The following is a 15760-nucleotide window of genomic DNA, read 5'->3' on the forward strand; positions in this document are numbered from 1 at the left end:
CCAAGGGGGCGGTATGGTATATGCCCCAAACTTACTACTGAACCTCTTAGAGGTTAGGGCATCTTCATGGGATTGGTGCTCACAAAAGAACAAACTCTGAGAAACACAGGTCTAAATTCATGGAGTGGGCTGGTGGGTAGAGCAGGGAGGATCTTGGACAAGCCTAGCATTACCTTACAGATGAATATTTCTCATTGTGTTACTTTAGCCTTAAGGCTCAATTTATTTAGTCTGTAAAATTAAATTACCGGATTATCTTTAAAGTCCCTTTCAGCTTTAACTTTAAGCATCAGCACGCTTCTCTAATTCTTGTCCCTTTATAAATTGCCTATTGTTCCTTTAGTTGTTCTTCAGCTTGGGTTTAATGTTTTAGGAATTTTAGTATTTGGCCTTCATGGTTTTATTAGACCAGGAAAAAATAAATCATTTACCTGCAATTACTTTCTCAGTGGCATTACTCATTTTGGGGTCTCCAGTCTCAGGGCTGAGATTTGGAAGCAGACTAATGGAGTATGATTTAGAACCCTTGAGAGAAACAGAACTTAGTGACCTCAGAACAGATGGAATATTCCAGGCTCCGATTATGAATTTCTCTTCATTTTTCAGTGGTGGAATGGGAAGAGGGGCAAAGCAAAAGGAAATGATAATTTCCCCTCATGGCTCCTTTCTGAGAACGAAAGGTATAACTTACAAACTATTTTTTTGAGAGGCTAATGAAATTTTCCATGAAATTAAAATAGGCCATTTTAAAATTAAGAAAATCTTAAAAAAAATTAAAGTCACGAAAACAAAAGTGATACGTAATAAAGCTAGGGAGATTAAATTCTGCAATGTAGTTAAGCATTCTAGTGGAAGAAACTGATGATCACCCTAAATGGATTTACGTATCTGGTGTCTTAGCCCTTGGCAAGGTAGAAGTGGAAAATCATGGTGGGGTGATGCTGCTGGAGTGGTATGCACTGTCAGATTACAGTCACTTATGTGAAGGGCCTAGGCTTCATGGCCAAGAATTTGTCTTCGGTAAATTTTCATACAAAGCATTGTTTTCCTGTTCATCTTTTAGTCTGAAGTTCCAGTGCTGCTCTGTCCCTCACCTACAGTGCCTTGCACACGCCAAGTATTCAAAAAATATGTGTGAAATGAACAAAGCACTGATGTAATTTTCAGTTATCCCCAAATTTCAGTTATATGGAATACCACATTATACAGTAAAGCCAAATAAAGGAGAGCTACACAATGAAATTTAAGCATCAATAATAATAAAGTATCAAGTAGGAAAAAAAAAGGTCTTATATAATTACTTAGCTAAGCACTGTAATTTATACTGATGTCATGCAGATAATCTTGCTATAAATTAGCCAGTTACTAATCATCAAGGAATCTGCCCTTGTTGTCCAGCTAAACACCAAGTTGAGATTGATCTGCTGCATGAAGCTGGGGCTGGAATATTTGCTAAAGACATTATACACATCTATATTTAAATACAGACAAACATTTACTGTGTTTATGTGTGCCTTTCAGAATTATCTGCACTTTGCCTCTGCCGTGGTGGTGAATGGCTAGAAATAACTAATTTCAGATGTGGTCTTTTTTGCATATGGCACAGAATTTTATTTCGGGGGCACTTAATTTGAAAATTTGCACTCACTTTAAGGTCCCTAAAGCATTAAGTGTATTACTCAAGTTTCTAATTTCTCTCTTGAATATAAATATTGGAGTAGGATTATTTTCTTGAATAAATTAAATTTTTATTTGTGTAAATGTAACTTTCCCTAAATTGGCTACTACTGCAGACACAACTTGTGTATTGTGTACTTTTCCTTCTTTTTCACTTAAAAATTAACAAAGCAAGACAACCCAATTACTGAAAATCTGGAAAAAAGCAAGAAAAATAAGTCATACACACACACACACACACACACACACACACACCCCATTTCTTTGTGTGATATTTTAAATGAACTCTTCAAATACTATCTTCCAATTCACTAACTCCATCCTCACCCCTCCAACTCTATCTAGAGCTTATTTCATTTGTTGATGTTTTTTTCTTAAATTTATGATTTCTAATTTATCTTACATGTAACCTATTCTCCCCTCTCTCCCAAATTTCTTTTTGATTAAAAATAACTGTAATTTCTTTATCATGTTGAGCTCTAAACATCCTCTGTCAGAACAGTTTACACAAATGATTTCATCTGGGGTGAGTTTATGATCCAGTTGTTTACATGTTTGTTCTCTCTTCGACATGAGATTTCCTCATGTGTCTCCAAGTTTTGCTCTTGCTCTTTCCTTCTTCACGTGCATTTCAATCTAGTGGTTTTCTGTACTCTCCAGTAGGGGCTTGAATGAGCTTTCCTCAGCTCTTCTCCTGGTTAGGAAGTTTACCAGTATCTTAGGTTTTAAAGAGGGGAGGCTGGCTCCTATCTGCATTTTACAGAAAGTACTATTTGTGCCCATTGTCCCACAGAAACCAAACTCTAGACATTGCTCCCTGATTCCCAACCCAGGGCCTGGGACTCCTACCCATCTCAGCTCAAGACTTCAGTTCAGTGTACCACCTTGATTTTCTATACCTATTTTGGTCTACCTCTGTTTTCTCTTTATACTATATCCATCACTGCTATGATTTTGGAATAAAGGAGGTGCATCAAACTATGAACAGATAATACCATGTTGACTGGAAAGTATTCTTGAAGACTTCTTTTTTTAAATTTTTATTTATTTATATTTATTTTTGGCTGTGCTGGGTCTTCATTTCTGTGCGAGGGCTTTCTCTAGTTGCGGTGAGCAGGGGCCACTCTTCATCGTGGTGTGCAGGGCTCTCACTGTCGCGGCCTCTCTTGTTGTGGAGCACAAGCTCCAGACGCGCAGGCTCAGTAGTTGTGGCTCGCGGGCCTAGTTGCTCCGCGGCATGTGGGATCTTCCCAGACCAGGGCTTGAACCCGTGTCCCCTGCATTGGCAGGCAGATTCTCAACCACTGCGCCACCAGGGAAGCCCTTGAAGACTTCTTAATTGCCTTTCATTACTAAGGTATTCTGTTGCACTTGTCACTGTTGATTATTCACTCTGCCAAGGAATCAACGGACTCCTCAGGCTTTCCTCCAAATTTCAATGTCCTTCCTGAATCCTCTACTTTTCACATTTAGCCCTCCTCTCTTTTCATGCATTATTTTCTCCATATGAGATCTCATCAATCCCCTGCTTTTAGTTTCCAGCTACACTTTTAACTCCTATATCAGCACCCCATATATCTTCCCCTGTGAAATGCAGGTATCTTTGCTCTTATGGCCCAGATGTAGCTCCCAACTCTTTATCTTAGTAAGTGGTATCACTTAGTCTATTTAGTTAGCTAAACAGAAATCTGATAATCCTAGATCATCTTTTCCCTCATCACCCACATGTAATCAATTACTAAGTCCTAACTCTCTGTCCTCTTAATCCTCTCTGCAATTGTCTGTTATAAGGTTTTGATCCTTATCAACTTTTTCTTGGACTGTAGTCAACAGCTTCAACTGCTAACTCTCTATACATCTCTTTTCTGCTTTAAGTCACCTTCTAAATGGCATCAGAATGATCCAGAAAGAAAGAACAAGTTCTCGAGCATGAAAAACCCATGCTCACCTTTCTAACCTCACATTCTGCTATTCCCTGCCAAACTGCACATAGTTCTCAAATGCACCTTGCTGTTTTACATGTTTATGCTTTTTTAGTATTCAACCACATATCATAACTAATTTGGGAGCGGCAATAAGCAAGTTAATGTATGCAAACTATCTTCATGATTATTCAAAAAAGAAGTCCAATGTTTTTATTTTTTATTCAGTGCTTTAATGCCCCAAACAAAGTTTCTAGCTGGATTACTCAAAACTAAGAAAAGAGGATGTGGACTGGGTGTAGTTAAACTGGACACATACAAACCGTTTAAAGTGGGAGGTCTTAAGGGCTCTCTTTATTACTTTATCACTTAATGTATTACCACTGGGAGGTGGAAGATCTTTACAATATATTTTAATATTGTATCCTAATCTTCTCTTTATATATACTTCCCTGAGTAGTCTTAAGCTCCTGACAAGTTTTGAGTCTTATCTTCCTAACCCCCAAATCCAGCTGAAAGTCTAGTAGATAAAATGCACGCAGCAAACAAATATTAGATGTTTGAATCAACAACCAAAGGAATTCTAAAACTACATTCACGAGACACCACGAAATAATTCTACCAAAATTCTTTAAAACCAAGGCATTCAAAAATTACATTTCAATGCTTTAAAACCAAGGCACTGAAAAACATTCTCAACAGGAATTCAAATAATAAGCTTGGGTTTCTTGGTAAGTTCAGTTTCCAAGTTCTATGTAATAAAGCAAGATTGGTGATTATAGTTGAAATTGGAAAGTTCCAAGTTGGTAAGTTACCTGACTACTCCAACTATACTAGGTACCTGGAAAGGATAATTCAAAAGGGAAATATTAACTAATTTTAAGAATTAGAAAGAAAAGGCCCTGGGCAGTAGATTTCTTATATTTCCATGAGTGTAGACATATTTCAACTAGAAAAATTCAGTTAGAATGACTATTTTGTCAATATAACCTACCGATATACCATAGCCAACCAATAGTTAGAAATTCTGTTATAATTAAACCAATGCAAATACAATACAAGTAGTAATCTCCACATGAAGAAATTATAGCAGTAATTGTGATCCATTTTTTCCCCCATTTCTACGGCCTTTAAAAAATTAAATTCAAACTGGTATAGGTCACTACATCTCTAATTCAATTTTAAAATATTTTCCATATTTAACTGGCTTCTAACATATTTCTAAACAACAAACCTCAAATATTATGTACCAAACATTGAATTATATAAATAACCCAGGCCAAACTTTTTCAAAGCACCAAATTTACCCAGAAGGAATTCCATATTTCACCAGAAGAGGCTGAACACTATTACTATAAAACACTACCCAAAGTGGACGTCAGCAGCTTCAGGCTAAACATCTGTGTTACATTTCCGTAGCAGAATGCTTAACGTATCCATTATAAACCATCGTAAATCAAAACTGTAAAAGACAAAAATAAAAACTTACGGCTCCTTTGCAGTAAAGTCGTAACTTCCCGGATGGAGTGCGAACAATCACTGACATTCTTTTTCTAGCACTGAAAGAAAGAGGTTTTCCACAATGTGTCAGCGTAGTGAGAAGATACACCTATTTGTTTGTCACGTCTCACATATTTTAATACTCCCAGTGAAAAACTAAATTTGACCAAATTATGAGGCCGATCCTTCCACATACACAAACCATCCCCTGGGTGTATAGCTGAGTCCTTTGAAAGTTACATTATGTTTTTTAAGGCACCAGGGTACCATCTGCTTCCCTAGAGGAATAATTTACAAAATAGCTCCCTAGAAACCTGCAAGAGTTAGTATCCACTAGGATAAAGGAGAGTTCTAGTTCAATGTTTTCAGATTTAAAAAATATTTAAACCAGTATCTTTTTCGATGAATTATTAAAAAGAGAAATGATAATCAATTTTTTTGATATTCAAACATGGCTGATTTACCGTACTTCAAAGAAATTATCTTTTTTTGTCTATATGAACTTTTATAACTTTTTTTTTCACACACACACTGTACTTTATTTTTACAAGAGATAAATAAACTGACACCAAGCATTATAAGTGGATGACCACAAAAAAAGCAACAATGATTGCAATTACCAAACACGAAACACTCTCATACTATGTCATAATATTGACATTCAGTCCAGGAATCCTCCACTGTAACAGCTCCTTTACTTTGCAATGAAAATTGATTTGTGTATTTTTTGCCTCTGAGTCCTTGTGGGACTTTTTTTTTAATTCAAACAGAAAGTCAATTTTAAGTACACATCCAATCACACATAAAGGCAAACACTAGAACTTTAAAAACCCACTTAAGCCTTCATGACTATCATTTTTCAATGATTACTAGCAAACCACTGGCATCATGTAAAAAACCTAATTTATCTTGCAAATTCTAGTTAATGAGCACAAACAATTTAACATTATGTTGGCAGTACAGACAGATAAAAATTGTTAGTCAAACATACAACATCTTTTAATGCATTAGCAAAGAGATTGCAAGTAACAGTGAACAGAGTAAACAGGTATGGCATTGCACAGGATAAGCCTCACTTGGAACTAATTGTGTATAAGCATATTCTCTCCAGAAACCAGGGGTAAAAAAGACTTCTCAAGTGTCTGCGTCTACTTGTGTTACCTTATAACGTTCTGTGGCTAAAAAACTGAGATGAGTGCAATATAGCAGTTAGATTTGGTGTCAGCATACAGCTGGAGTTTCCTTCGGAAATGTCTAGGAGTATTTAGTTCTCTCTTTCTCCATCTCTAATCCCCACTGTATTAATATCTCTGATCTTCATTCCTGTGCTTTAGGACTACCTTTAATTGGGCCCCTTTTTGTAATCACATCCACGTATTCTATCTCAGCCCTTCATGATTCATGTCTCTCTTAATGCAGCTTTGATGGCATGGTCCCAAACTCATCAACTTTCTTGCTCTTTTCTTCTCCTGGCAAAATTCCCAAATCTTGGGTGAATAGGAACCCTTTCTGTGGTCCATCAGGGTAAGTGGACATTGCTGGAGCAAAGTCACCAGCCAGAGATTAGTAAACACATGGTCCCAACGTCACTGGGTGCTCCATGCTGCCTCGTCATCTACATTTCTCTAATAAGCTTGCTTGCTCTCTGTCTCCCCACAGGACTATAAGCACCTCTCCATTCCTCAAGTCTCCAATGTGCCCTTGTCATTCCAGACCCTCAGAATTTTTGCAGTCACCTTGACGGAAGCCTCCAACAAGAAATCCCTATTCTTTCTGCCATTAAAACCTGCACATTTATCCACTGTGGACCATCCTCTGTCTTGTTTCTTGTTACCATGGAAGGAACACTTCCTTTCGTATCAGAGACCTTCCTTTCACATGCGCTGTGAATCTTCTCTCACCCTGCGTTCCTGGTCATCTCACTCCTAAAGCTGTGCTGCTCTCCCCTGAACTTGCATCTTCTCCTCCTGGAATGGATCCTTCTCATCAGTACTGAAACAGTTCTAGTCTCTCTCCTGAGGAACTCATCCCAAACAACCCTCCCCGCTGAGCCACACGCATCCCTTTTCAACGCTCTACTCCCCTTCACAGCTCAACTTCTCAAAACAGTTGCCATCCACAGTTCCCACGCATTCCCCAGTCACTCCCATCTTGCTTCTCTTTCCAGCAGCTGTTGAATCTCTAAGTCCAACAACTACTTTCAGCTTTGTCTTACCTAACCTTGCAGCAGTCTCTGACACAGATGACCACACCCTCCTGGAAATTATCCTCTTCCCTTGGCTTTATGTTCTTACACTCTCTTTCTCTAATCACAGAGCAGTCTCTTTTGCTAATTCCTCTTTGCTAATCAACCCTTAGAGTTACTCGTAGTTCAATCTTCAGCCTTTTTTGTTTCCCTTACTCTATTATTATTTTATATCCAGGAGATCCAACTCACGTTCATGGCCTTTAAATACCATTTACAGGCCAATGACTACCAAATTTATATTTCAGCCATAGGCTTCTATGTGTCAGGCCTCTATAACCAGTTGCCTACCTGACATCTCTATGTATATATATATATCACTGGCATCTAAAACTTAACGATTCAAACATCTCAGCCTCAGCATCTATCCTGTATCCACCATTTGTGTAAACAGTACCTCCATCTACCCAGTCACTCATGCCAGGAACCCTAGCCCCTCCCCCTCTTTTCTCCTGCCGCATCCAATTCATACCAATGGCCCCCTGACATCCCTGCAAAGGGTATCTGCATTCTATCAACTCCACTTTATTTTCTCTACCATCATCCTAGTGTAAACCACTCATGTCTTTCAGAGATTATTTTAATACCCTTAAGCCTCCCCCATCACAGCATCCTGAAAGAGCTGCTAACTTTGCTTTTTTTTCTTTACACACTTACCACTTACATAGTGTTTCTAAGTGTGTGTTCGTAAACAAACATATCCAAATGCTAATTGATACACTATTTATAATATATTACAGACATAATACAAGTAGGTTTAGGACAAACAGTCACTTTGATGTGGAAAAAAAAAGATGGGGGATACACTTTGAGAATATTCTATGACAGTTAATCATCCAACTTCTTCTTATGCATTTTTCTTTGACCCTTTCAGTGCATATAAGTGAAAAAAACCACAATGTTTAAATAATAAATTAGATCCCATTACTTTTGATATTAACGACTGGCATGTGGTCACTCCTAACCAAGACAGCAACAAATGTTGGCACAGAAAAGAAAATGCCTCTTAGTGTACAGACTTGCCTTATGTAGGAAAAAGTTCAAGAAAAAAAGTGGACACTTATTTCCTTGAACAGCAGCATTACGTCCTGAAGATATTTTTAAGTGTCCCCTGAATGATGACACAATCTTTATAAAGACCCTCTTGTCTGTAGCTGAGGTCATTTTGCCCCAAGAATGTAGGTTAGTTGGGAAACTACATAGTCACGTGGGAATAAAGAGCCCAAAACTCATAGAGATATCACTGACCATAATGGAAGGCCTCTCTTATTTGACCTTAGGAAATAAAGTAAGTAAAATAATCCTTTTGCTTTCTGCCCTTGCCTACTACATGGGAACTGGTTTTATACCTAACAGAGAGATGGGTATCCAATTAGATGTTATAATGAACACTTAATTAGAATGGTGGGTTCCTGACTCTGATTCATTTTCATGCTAAATAAATCTTGGCACCTCTAAGTATAACGATATTTCCAGATCACTGTCTTGGTCCTATACCCCCTACAGTTGTAATGCAGACAGTTATGTTCAAAAATATTTTTATATTGCCTCTAGGAGTAATGCCTTACAAGACTCTGAAGAGTGCTGTTTATGATTTACTTACAGATATGACAATTAAAAATTGCATTGAAGATTTTAATTTAATATTTGGTATAAATAAATGTAGTTAAATAAAAATGGAAGGAAATTTATGTCATACATACAAACCACAGAGCAGATGTTTTACCTGGTGAACTCCAAGACATTGAGCAATTCGTATCTTTCTTCCTGCCCCAGCTATGAAGAAAAGGAAAACTTGATTACATAGAGTTGGCATCTTTGGCTTCTTGGAAATAAACCCTAGTCATGAAATTTTAATGTAAAAAATGTCAACACAAACAAATTGTCTCTTCTGAAATACATCATCTTTAATTGAACTTACTAACTTTTCAAGTTAAGATGGAAGATTGAACATACACATTTAATTTTCATCCTTCCCAAAGCCCCATCAAAACTACAGGAAAAACAAAACAAAAAACACTTCAGAAAGAAACTTGCAATGGCAGGAAAATAAGAGAAGAGAAAATTGCACGAAAAATATGGAAACCAGAAAAGAGATCAGTGAGAAACGCATCCTTAGCAGATACAAGAAGTTTCAAAGCCTGCAGTAGCCACGGAAAAAGCTGAGAACAAACCCGATTTGTACCACATAATTCCTAAGAGGCTGAAGGAAGTGGAATAGCAGGTAGCTCTAGAACTGGGAGGAAAGAGAGGGGCCTAAAATGGGAGGACTGGGCAAGAGCCACTAGAAAAGCAGCTCTGGGCATTGGCTCTTCCTGCATACTGGCAGAAGACCGAGGCTTCGTCTATAGAGGGTAAAACAGAGGCTCTTTCATCTAGAAGTCGACTGGCACACTTGAAGATACAGCACTGTTATCACATTTGTACTAGAGGCTAGGCCCCAATGACCCCAACCCACTTGGCCCCCTACCTTCTGGCAGTCAGACCTTTCCAGGTGGAAATCAGAAAATGAATCTCTGGGGAATTCACAAGACCAAGAGAAGCCCTAAAGGTACAGACAACCACGACTTCCCAAAGGAATCCCACCAGACCACCCCACAGTGAAGCCCAATGTTGACAAACACCCTCATGCTCAGAACTGCCATACCAGCTTTCAAGGTCTTCACTCTTAATCATGAGAAAACCAAAGATTAATAGATATTCAAGGACAGCTATTAACATGGATCATAGATACCCAAAACAAACAGATAAGAGCAATTTGGAGGAAAGAGAATTCAAAAAGAAAACATCCATGTCGGCCTGTGGAGTGTCAGGCTCTGGGTTTCTTGATGGACATGAGGGGCTGGTGGACAGGTCCTGGATGCCTCTTCCCTCCATTTCAACACCAGCATGAAGTGGTGTGTCATATGCTTTCTATGGGCATTTTCTGTTGTCTCATTGGAACTGGATTACTGTGGCTTCCTGGTGGCATAAAACTTTTTGCAGTGTTTTATACCTTTGCCAATATTGCTGTACTCTCCAGTATATGCTTTTTAATGGCATTCATGAAGCAAATGAAGAAAATGTTTGAAACAAAAAGATGGCTTGTACAATTGTTATGTGTTTGTGATTGTTATTTAGGTCCTGTATACTGCTCTTTGGTGGCATAGGAGGAGACTGGCCTTATGATTCTGCATTTTGAAGCTCTTGTCAAAGATCTGGCATAGTCTATTATACATCCCATATGCAAGTGTTGCAGTAATTAAATGCTGTTCTTTTCTCCTTAGTGGAGAATGGAAAACTCTGGAAAAGAACATTGAAAGTTGATATTTAATTTTTGGTGAAGTATCATTTTCCCATTGCAATAATCAAAACAACTATAATGACAGCTTAAGACCACTTTATATTCCAGTAAAAACCATGTGCTTATTTAAACTGTTAAATGCTTATAATTGTTTAAAAAAGAAAACGTCAAAAAACTATCATTATTCCTCCCAGAGAAGAAACATAAGTACAACACCTGTGAAACAAGAACAGGGTACTATTAAAAAAAAAGAAATATTGAAAAAACAATAAAAGCTTCTAGAAACTCAAAACATGATAGCAGAAATGAAAAGAAAATCAACAGAAGTCTGAGAAGATAACACGGAGGAAAACTTCCAAAAAGTAGAACAAAAAGGCAAAGACATGAAGAGCAGGACAGAAAAGTTAAAAGATGCGTTCAAGAATTCTAAAAAGAGAGAGAAGAGGAAAAAGAGGGAAGGAAAATGAATAGAATCACTCAAGAAAATTTTCCATAATGGAAGGATATTGATTTCCAAATGGAAAAGTGTCCCCTCAGTGCCCAGTACAATGGGTTAAAATATTCTCACTAAGGACACTGTCATGAAATTTCAGAACTTTTGGGACAAGGAACATCCCACAACCTTCCAGAGAGAGAGGGGTGGGCAAGTCACAAAGACTGGAGCCACAGTGGCTTATGACTTCTCAATTAGGTGTACTGGAAGCCAGGAGACAGAAGAACAGTCAAAATTCTTCAGGAAACTGATTTTCCACCCTGGAGTTCTACATTCAGCCAGACTACCAATTAAGTAGAAAAATAGGATAAAAAATGTTTAGACTTGAAAGAACTAAACAAAACAAAAAACCAAATAACTTTCCATGCACCTTTTCTCAAGAAGCCAATAAAGAATGTGTTCCACAATAACAAGAGTAAGCCAAGAACAAAGAAAATATGGGATCCAGGAAACAGAAAATCTAACACAGAAGAGAGGTGAAGAAAGTCCCCAGGGAGACAGGAGAGCAATTCCTCCTGACAACCACGAGTAAGACTGAACTGTCCACCAGGGCAGCTTGGAGCCCTGAGTCAGGAGCTAAGTTTACTGAAGGCTGTCACTACTGTGACTTCCGCTTCTCTAATAACACCTTTTCAATAGGATGAAATTGACAGAAAATGTGTTCTATCAACACCAGCGAGTTTACTAAGAAAGAAGTTTTGACTTACAGGAAATAGAAAGTCCAAAACAGGAGACAATCAAAAGGAATTCCAAGTGCCAGAGAAGCAGGCAAAACGGGCCCAGACCAAGGAGAATGGAGGACTTCTGGAGGGATGTCTCAGGGAAACAACTACCCACTGGCAGATTATCTGGTGTAATTGTACCCATAAAAGTGCACTAAGAAGGTATGGAACAATTAGTAGTAGGTAGAAAATCAAGCAGTTGGAAAAAAGACAAGAGATTCATGTTTAGAAAATAAAGAAAAAAATTTATTTTCAGGAGATAATTTTGTATCTGGAAAGACAATATTAAAAAAAAGAAAATAGGGACTTCCCTGGTGGTGCAGTGGTTAAGAAATCGCCTGCCAATGTAGGGGACACGGGTTTGAGCCCTGGTTCAGGAGGATCCCACATGCCGCGGAGCAACTAAGCCCGTGCACCACAACTACTGAGCCTGCGCTCTAGAGCCCATGAGCCACAACTACTGAGCCTATGTGCCACAACTACTGAAGCCCACTGGCCACAACTACTGAAGCCCAGGTGCCTAGAGCTCATGCTCCACAAGAGAAGTCACCGCAATGGGAAGCCCGCGCACCACAACAAAGAGCAGCCCCCGCTCGCCGCAACTAGAGAAAGCCTGCACGCAACAACGAAGACCTGACGCAACCAAAAATTAAAAAAAAGTATGCATTCCTCTGTGTCTGATTTTTTTTCCCCAGTATAATGTTTCTGAGATTTATTAAGGCTCTTGATGAACAGATATTTTACTCTTTTCTATTGTTTAGCTATTCCATTGTATATTACAATTTGTTCATCCATTCGCCTAGTAATGGATATTTGATTTGTTTCTAGTTTTTGGCTACTCTGAATACAGCTGCTATGAACATTCCATGACACATCTCTCTGTGGACATATGCTTTCACTTCTCCTGGTTAAGTATGAGTAAAACTGCTGGGCTGGGTACATGTTTGCCTGTGTTGGAAAACTCTAAAAGGATTTCCAAAGGGATTGTACCATCTTACACGTCTACTAGCAAAAACAGGTGATCTACTTGCTCTGCGTTTTCGTTCACATTCGGTGCTGCCAATGTTTTTAATTTTACCTTTTGTGTGGGTATGCAGTAGTATCTCATTGAGACTTTAATTTGCATTTCCCTGATGACTGATGATGTGTTCTCACGTGCTTGGCCATCTGTATATCTTCTTTCGTGAGATGTTTGTTCAAGTCTTTTGACCATTTAAAAATCTGGGTCCAAATACTTGTTTAACCAAATACTGTAATATAATTATAATACTATTGGGAAGGGATGGTGAGTCAAGAGAAATAACTCCTCATTTAATATAACTGAATAGAAAGTCAGTAGATATGTCTAAAATTGAAGAATCAACACATATATCATTAATCAAACATTAAAAAAAATATATAAGATGTGTAAATGTCCGAAGAAATAGCTAAAAGAATAGAAAGTTTTTGCTTCTGGGGAGGAGAACTAGAGTTGGGAACCTCTATTCTATTTTGAGCTTCTTTGGTATTATTTTATCTTTGAAGCTAAGCATATGTATTACTTTGATAAAAAACAGACTTAAAAATAAATAACTTACTGAATCTATAATCACTGAGTCAGGTGTTCTTCCAGTGAAAACAAAATTCAGTTGCTTGGCTGCCCTGACCAAGGCTCCTTCATCTGTTTTAGGAAAACAGGACAAAGCAAATATACAGTGAAAAAAAAATTACCCCCAATACGAGAGAAAGACACTATTGCAATCCAATTTTCTGCTTAATTTTAAAAAGAATTAAAATTCTTTTTATTCTGGCTCCTTTTACTGAAATCCACTTCTTTTAAAATTATATGACAATGCCAAAGGAATGAGTAGAATGATCTTAAGAATCTGAGACACATATAGACCCCAGAGTCATATTTCTGAAGATTAAGTTTCACTGTTAGCCAAACATACCTAAGAAGGATAATTAAATATACCCCTTGGTCCAGCATATTCTCTGGAAAACTTTTCTCAAAATGAATGATGCATAAAAAAATGAGGAAATCCTACATTTGCCAACAACATGGATAGACATGAAGGCATCATGCTAAGTGAAGCAAGCCAGACAGAGAGAGAAAAATACTGTATGATCTCACTTATATGTAAGATCTAAAGGGAAAAAAAAGAAAACAAACCCCAAACTCATAGAAAAAGAGATCAGATGTGGTTAGCAGAGGTGGAGGGTGGGAGAAGGGGCAACTGGAGAAAGGTGATCAAAATGTACAAATTTCCAGTTATAAGATAAGTAAGTACTAGAGATACAGTGATATATGTAAATTATTTCTTAATAAAACTGGAAAAAATGAATGGCATGAAATTGCCTTAAGTTTTATCCTTTTCTTCCTAAAATGTTTAATGTAGAAGAACTAATACTATTAATGTTGAGGGGTCAATTTAAATGGATATAAATGAACTGATGCTTTGTTGTATTATATATTATTTACTTACATCACCCTGTTACATCAGACCTTCTTGTTTCTTAGGGAAGGGTGTGGGATAAAACATTCACATAGTTTCTATCTTAATGATATGAGATGTATCTTTTGGTTTTTAGGAATTTGGTACATTCTACAAGGGAGCAGGTGCTGGTTGATAATACAGTTTAAAACACTTATTAAAAAAGTTCCCCAAAGTGTCTTCATTCTTTCCTGAAATCTTACAATCATCAAATTGACTATTTACCCAATTTTTCATTGAAAATAAGCCTAAGTATTAAATAATGATAACTGTGCTAATACATATTTTATGGAATCCCTTCAAATGTGTAAAACTTTTCTCATCCAAATAAATACACAACGAACTCCCTGATTATCATTTCCAAGAGAAGACAGCAAAATTGGTATTCTAAAATGCGCTCTATTTAAGCAAACAGATCTTCCTTTTCCTGTCTGCTTATGTGCAAAAACAGTTTATGACTAACAGTTTATTCTTAGTTATTTATGAAGAAGGGAGAATTTACTATGTGTATATGTAAAGTACCATTTTTTTTACTTGTATGAATTTTGTTATTCAAATTTACATGTAATTTATGCCATATAACAAATGTTACACAAAGTTATATATTTTAAAATATATATATTTAATTTTGAAAGCCAAGGTTTATCTAATTAGTAAATAAAATTTGTAATCTGAAAAACATAACTTGTTTATTTTACTTCCTCAAATTAAATTTTTCTGAACAATCTCAAATTTCAGAACAATTTTCCAGCAAGCAATACCTCACAATTGCTTCATTTGTACCTGGAGATGCTGCCTGGTAAATAATCTTATCACCTTCCCGCTCTGGTACTGCTGTGTGACAAACTGCCATCATTGTAAGAAATTCACATATTATAGGTGCAGTTGGCTGTAAGAAATAAACACATAATTTAGCCACTTTCGTTTAAACATTTGACACTAATGATAGTAATACTACTTCATGCATATTTACTAAGAGTGCAGCTGTTAAATATTGAAGGTGTGGAAGTCAACAACTATTATGAAGAAAAAATATTTTTAACTAAAATCATTCATTCGTGCACCCTCTCATTCCTTTTCTAAACATTTATATAAGACCACTTTGTCTTGTTAAATAGAAACCGTACAGCGAAAAAGGCAGATATGGTTGAATCTTGTTATTAAGGACGGGAGAGAAATTCTAAAATGTTCATTTACCCGGTTCTAATTCCTGATCAGATCTAAATTTTAGGCATCTACTCTTACTGTGGTTCCACTACTTTGGGTTGAGGTGACGATGGCAGGGGATTCCTCTGTAAGGTTTGTCCTCTCTTTTTGCAAAAATGGCAACCTTAACCTGATACACGTTTTACTAAATAAAAAAGGATTGATTGAGAAGTCCTTTATACAATGAACTCTCATGGCCTGAGGAAGACAAGATCCTTTCTGCAAGAAAGCAGTCAGA

The 15760-nt window shown here is 37.2% G+C and overlaps 1 protein-coding gene across 8 annotated transcripts in view; it reads right to left on the reverse strand.

Annotated features, from left to right (window-relative positions):
• Nucleotides 1-15760, reverse strand: part of ATP8A1 (ATPase phospholipid transporting 8A1) — a 242128-nt gene that overhangs the window by 126195 nt on the left and 100173 nt on the right. For all 8 annotated transcript variants that reach the window (XM_019928250.3, XM_019928247.3, XM_073805203.1 and 5 more), the window contains 4 exons: nucleotides 15100-15205; nucleotides 13420-13502; nucleotides 9071-9120; nucleotides 5089-5158 (listed from right to left, as the gene is read on the reverse strand). In XM_019928250.3, coding sequence (XP_019783809.1) covers nucleotides 5089-5158; nucleotides 9071-9120; nucleotides 13420-13502; nucleotides 15100-15205 — 309 coding nt within the window. The remainder of the gene's footprint in view (nucleotides 1-5088; nucleotides 5159-9070; nucleotides 9121-13419; nucleotides 13503-15099; nucleotides 15206-15760) is intronic.

This window comes from Tursiops truncatus, chromosome 5 (assembly GCF_011762595.2).
Source record: "Tursiops truncatus isolate mTurTru1 chromosome 5, mTurTru1.mat.Y, whole genome shotgun sequence".
NCBI classification, from domain to species: Eukaryota; Metazoa; Chordata; class Mammalia; order Artiodactyla; family Delphinidae; genus Tursiops; species Tursiops truncatus.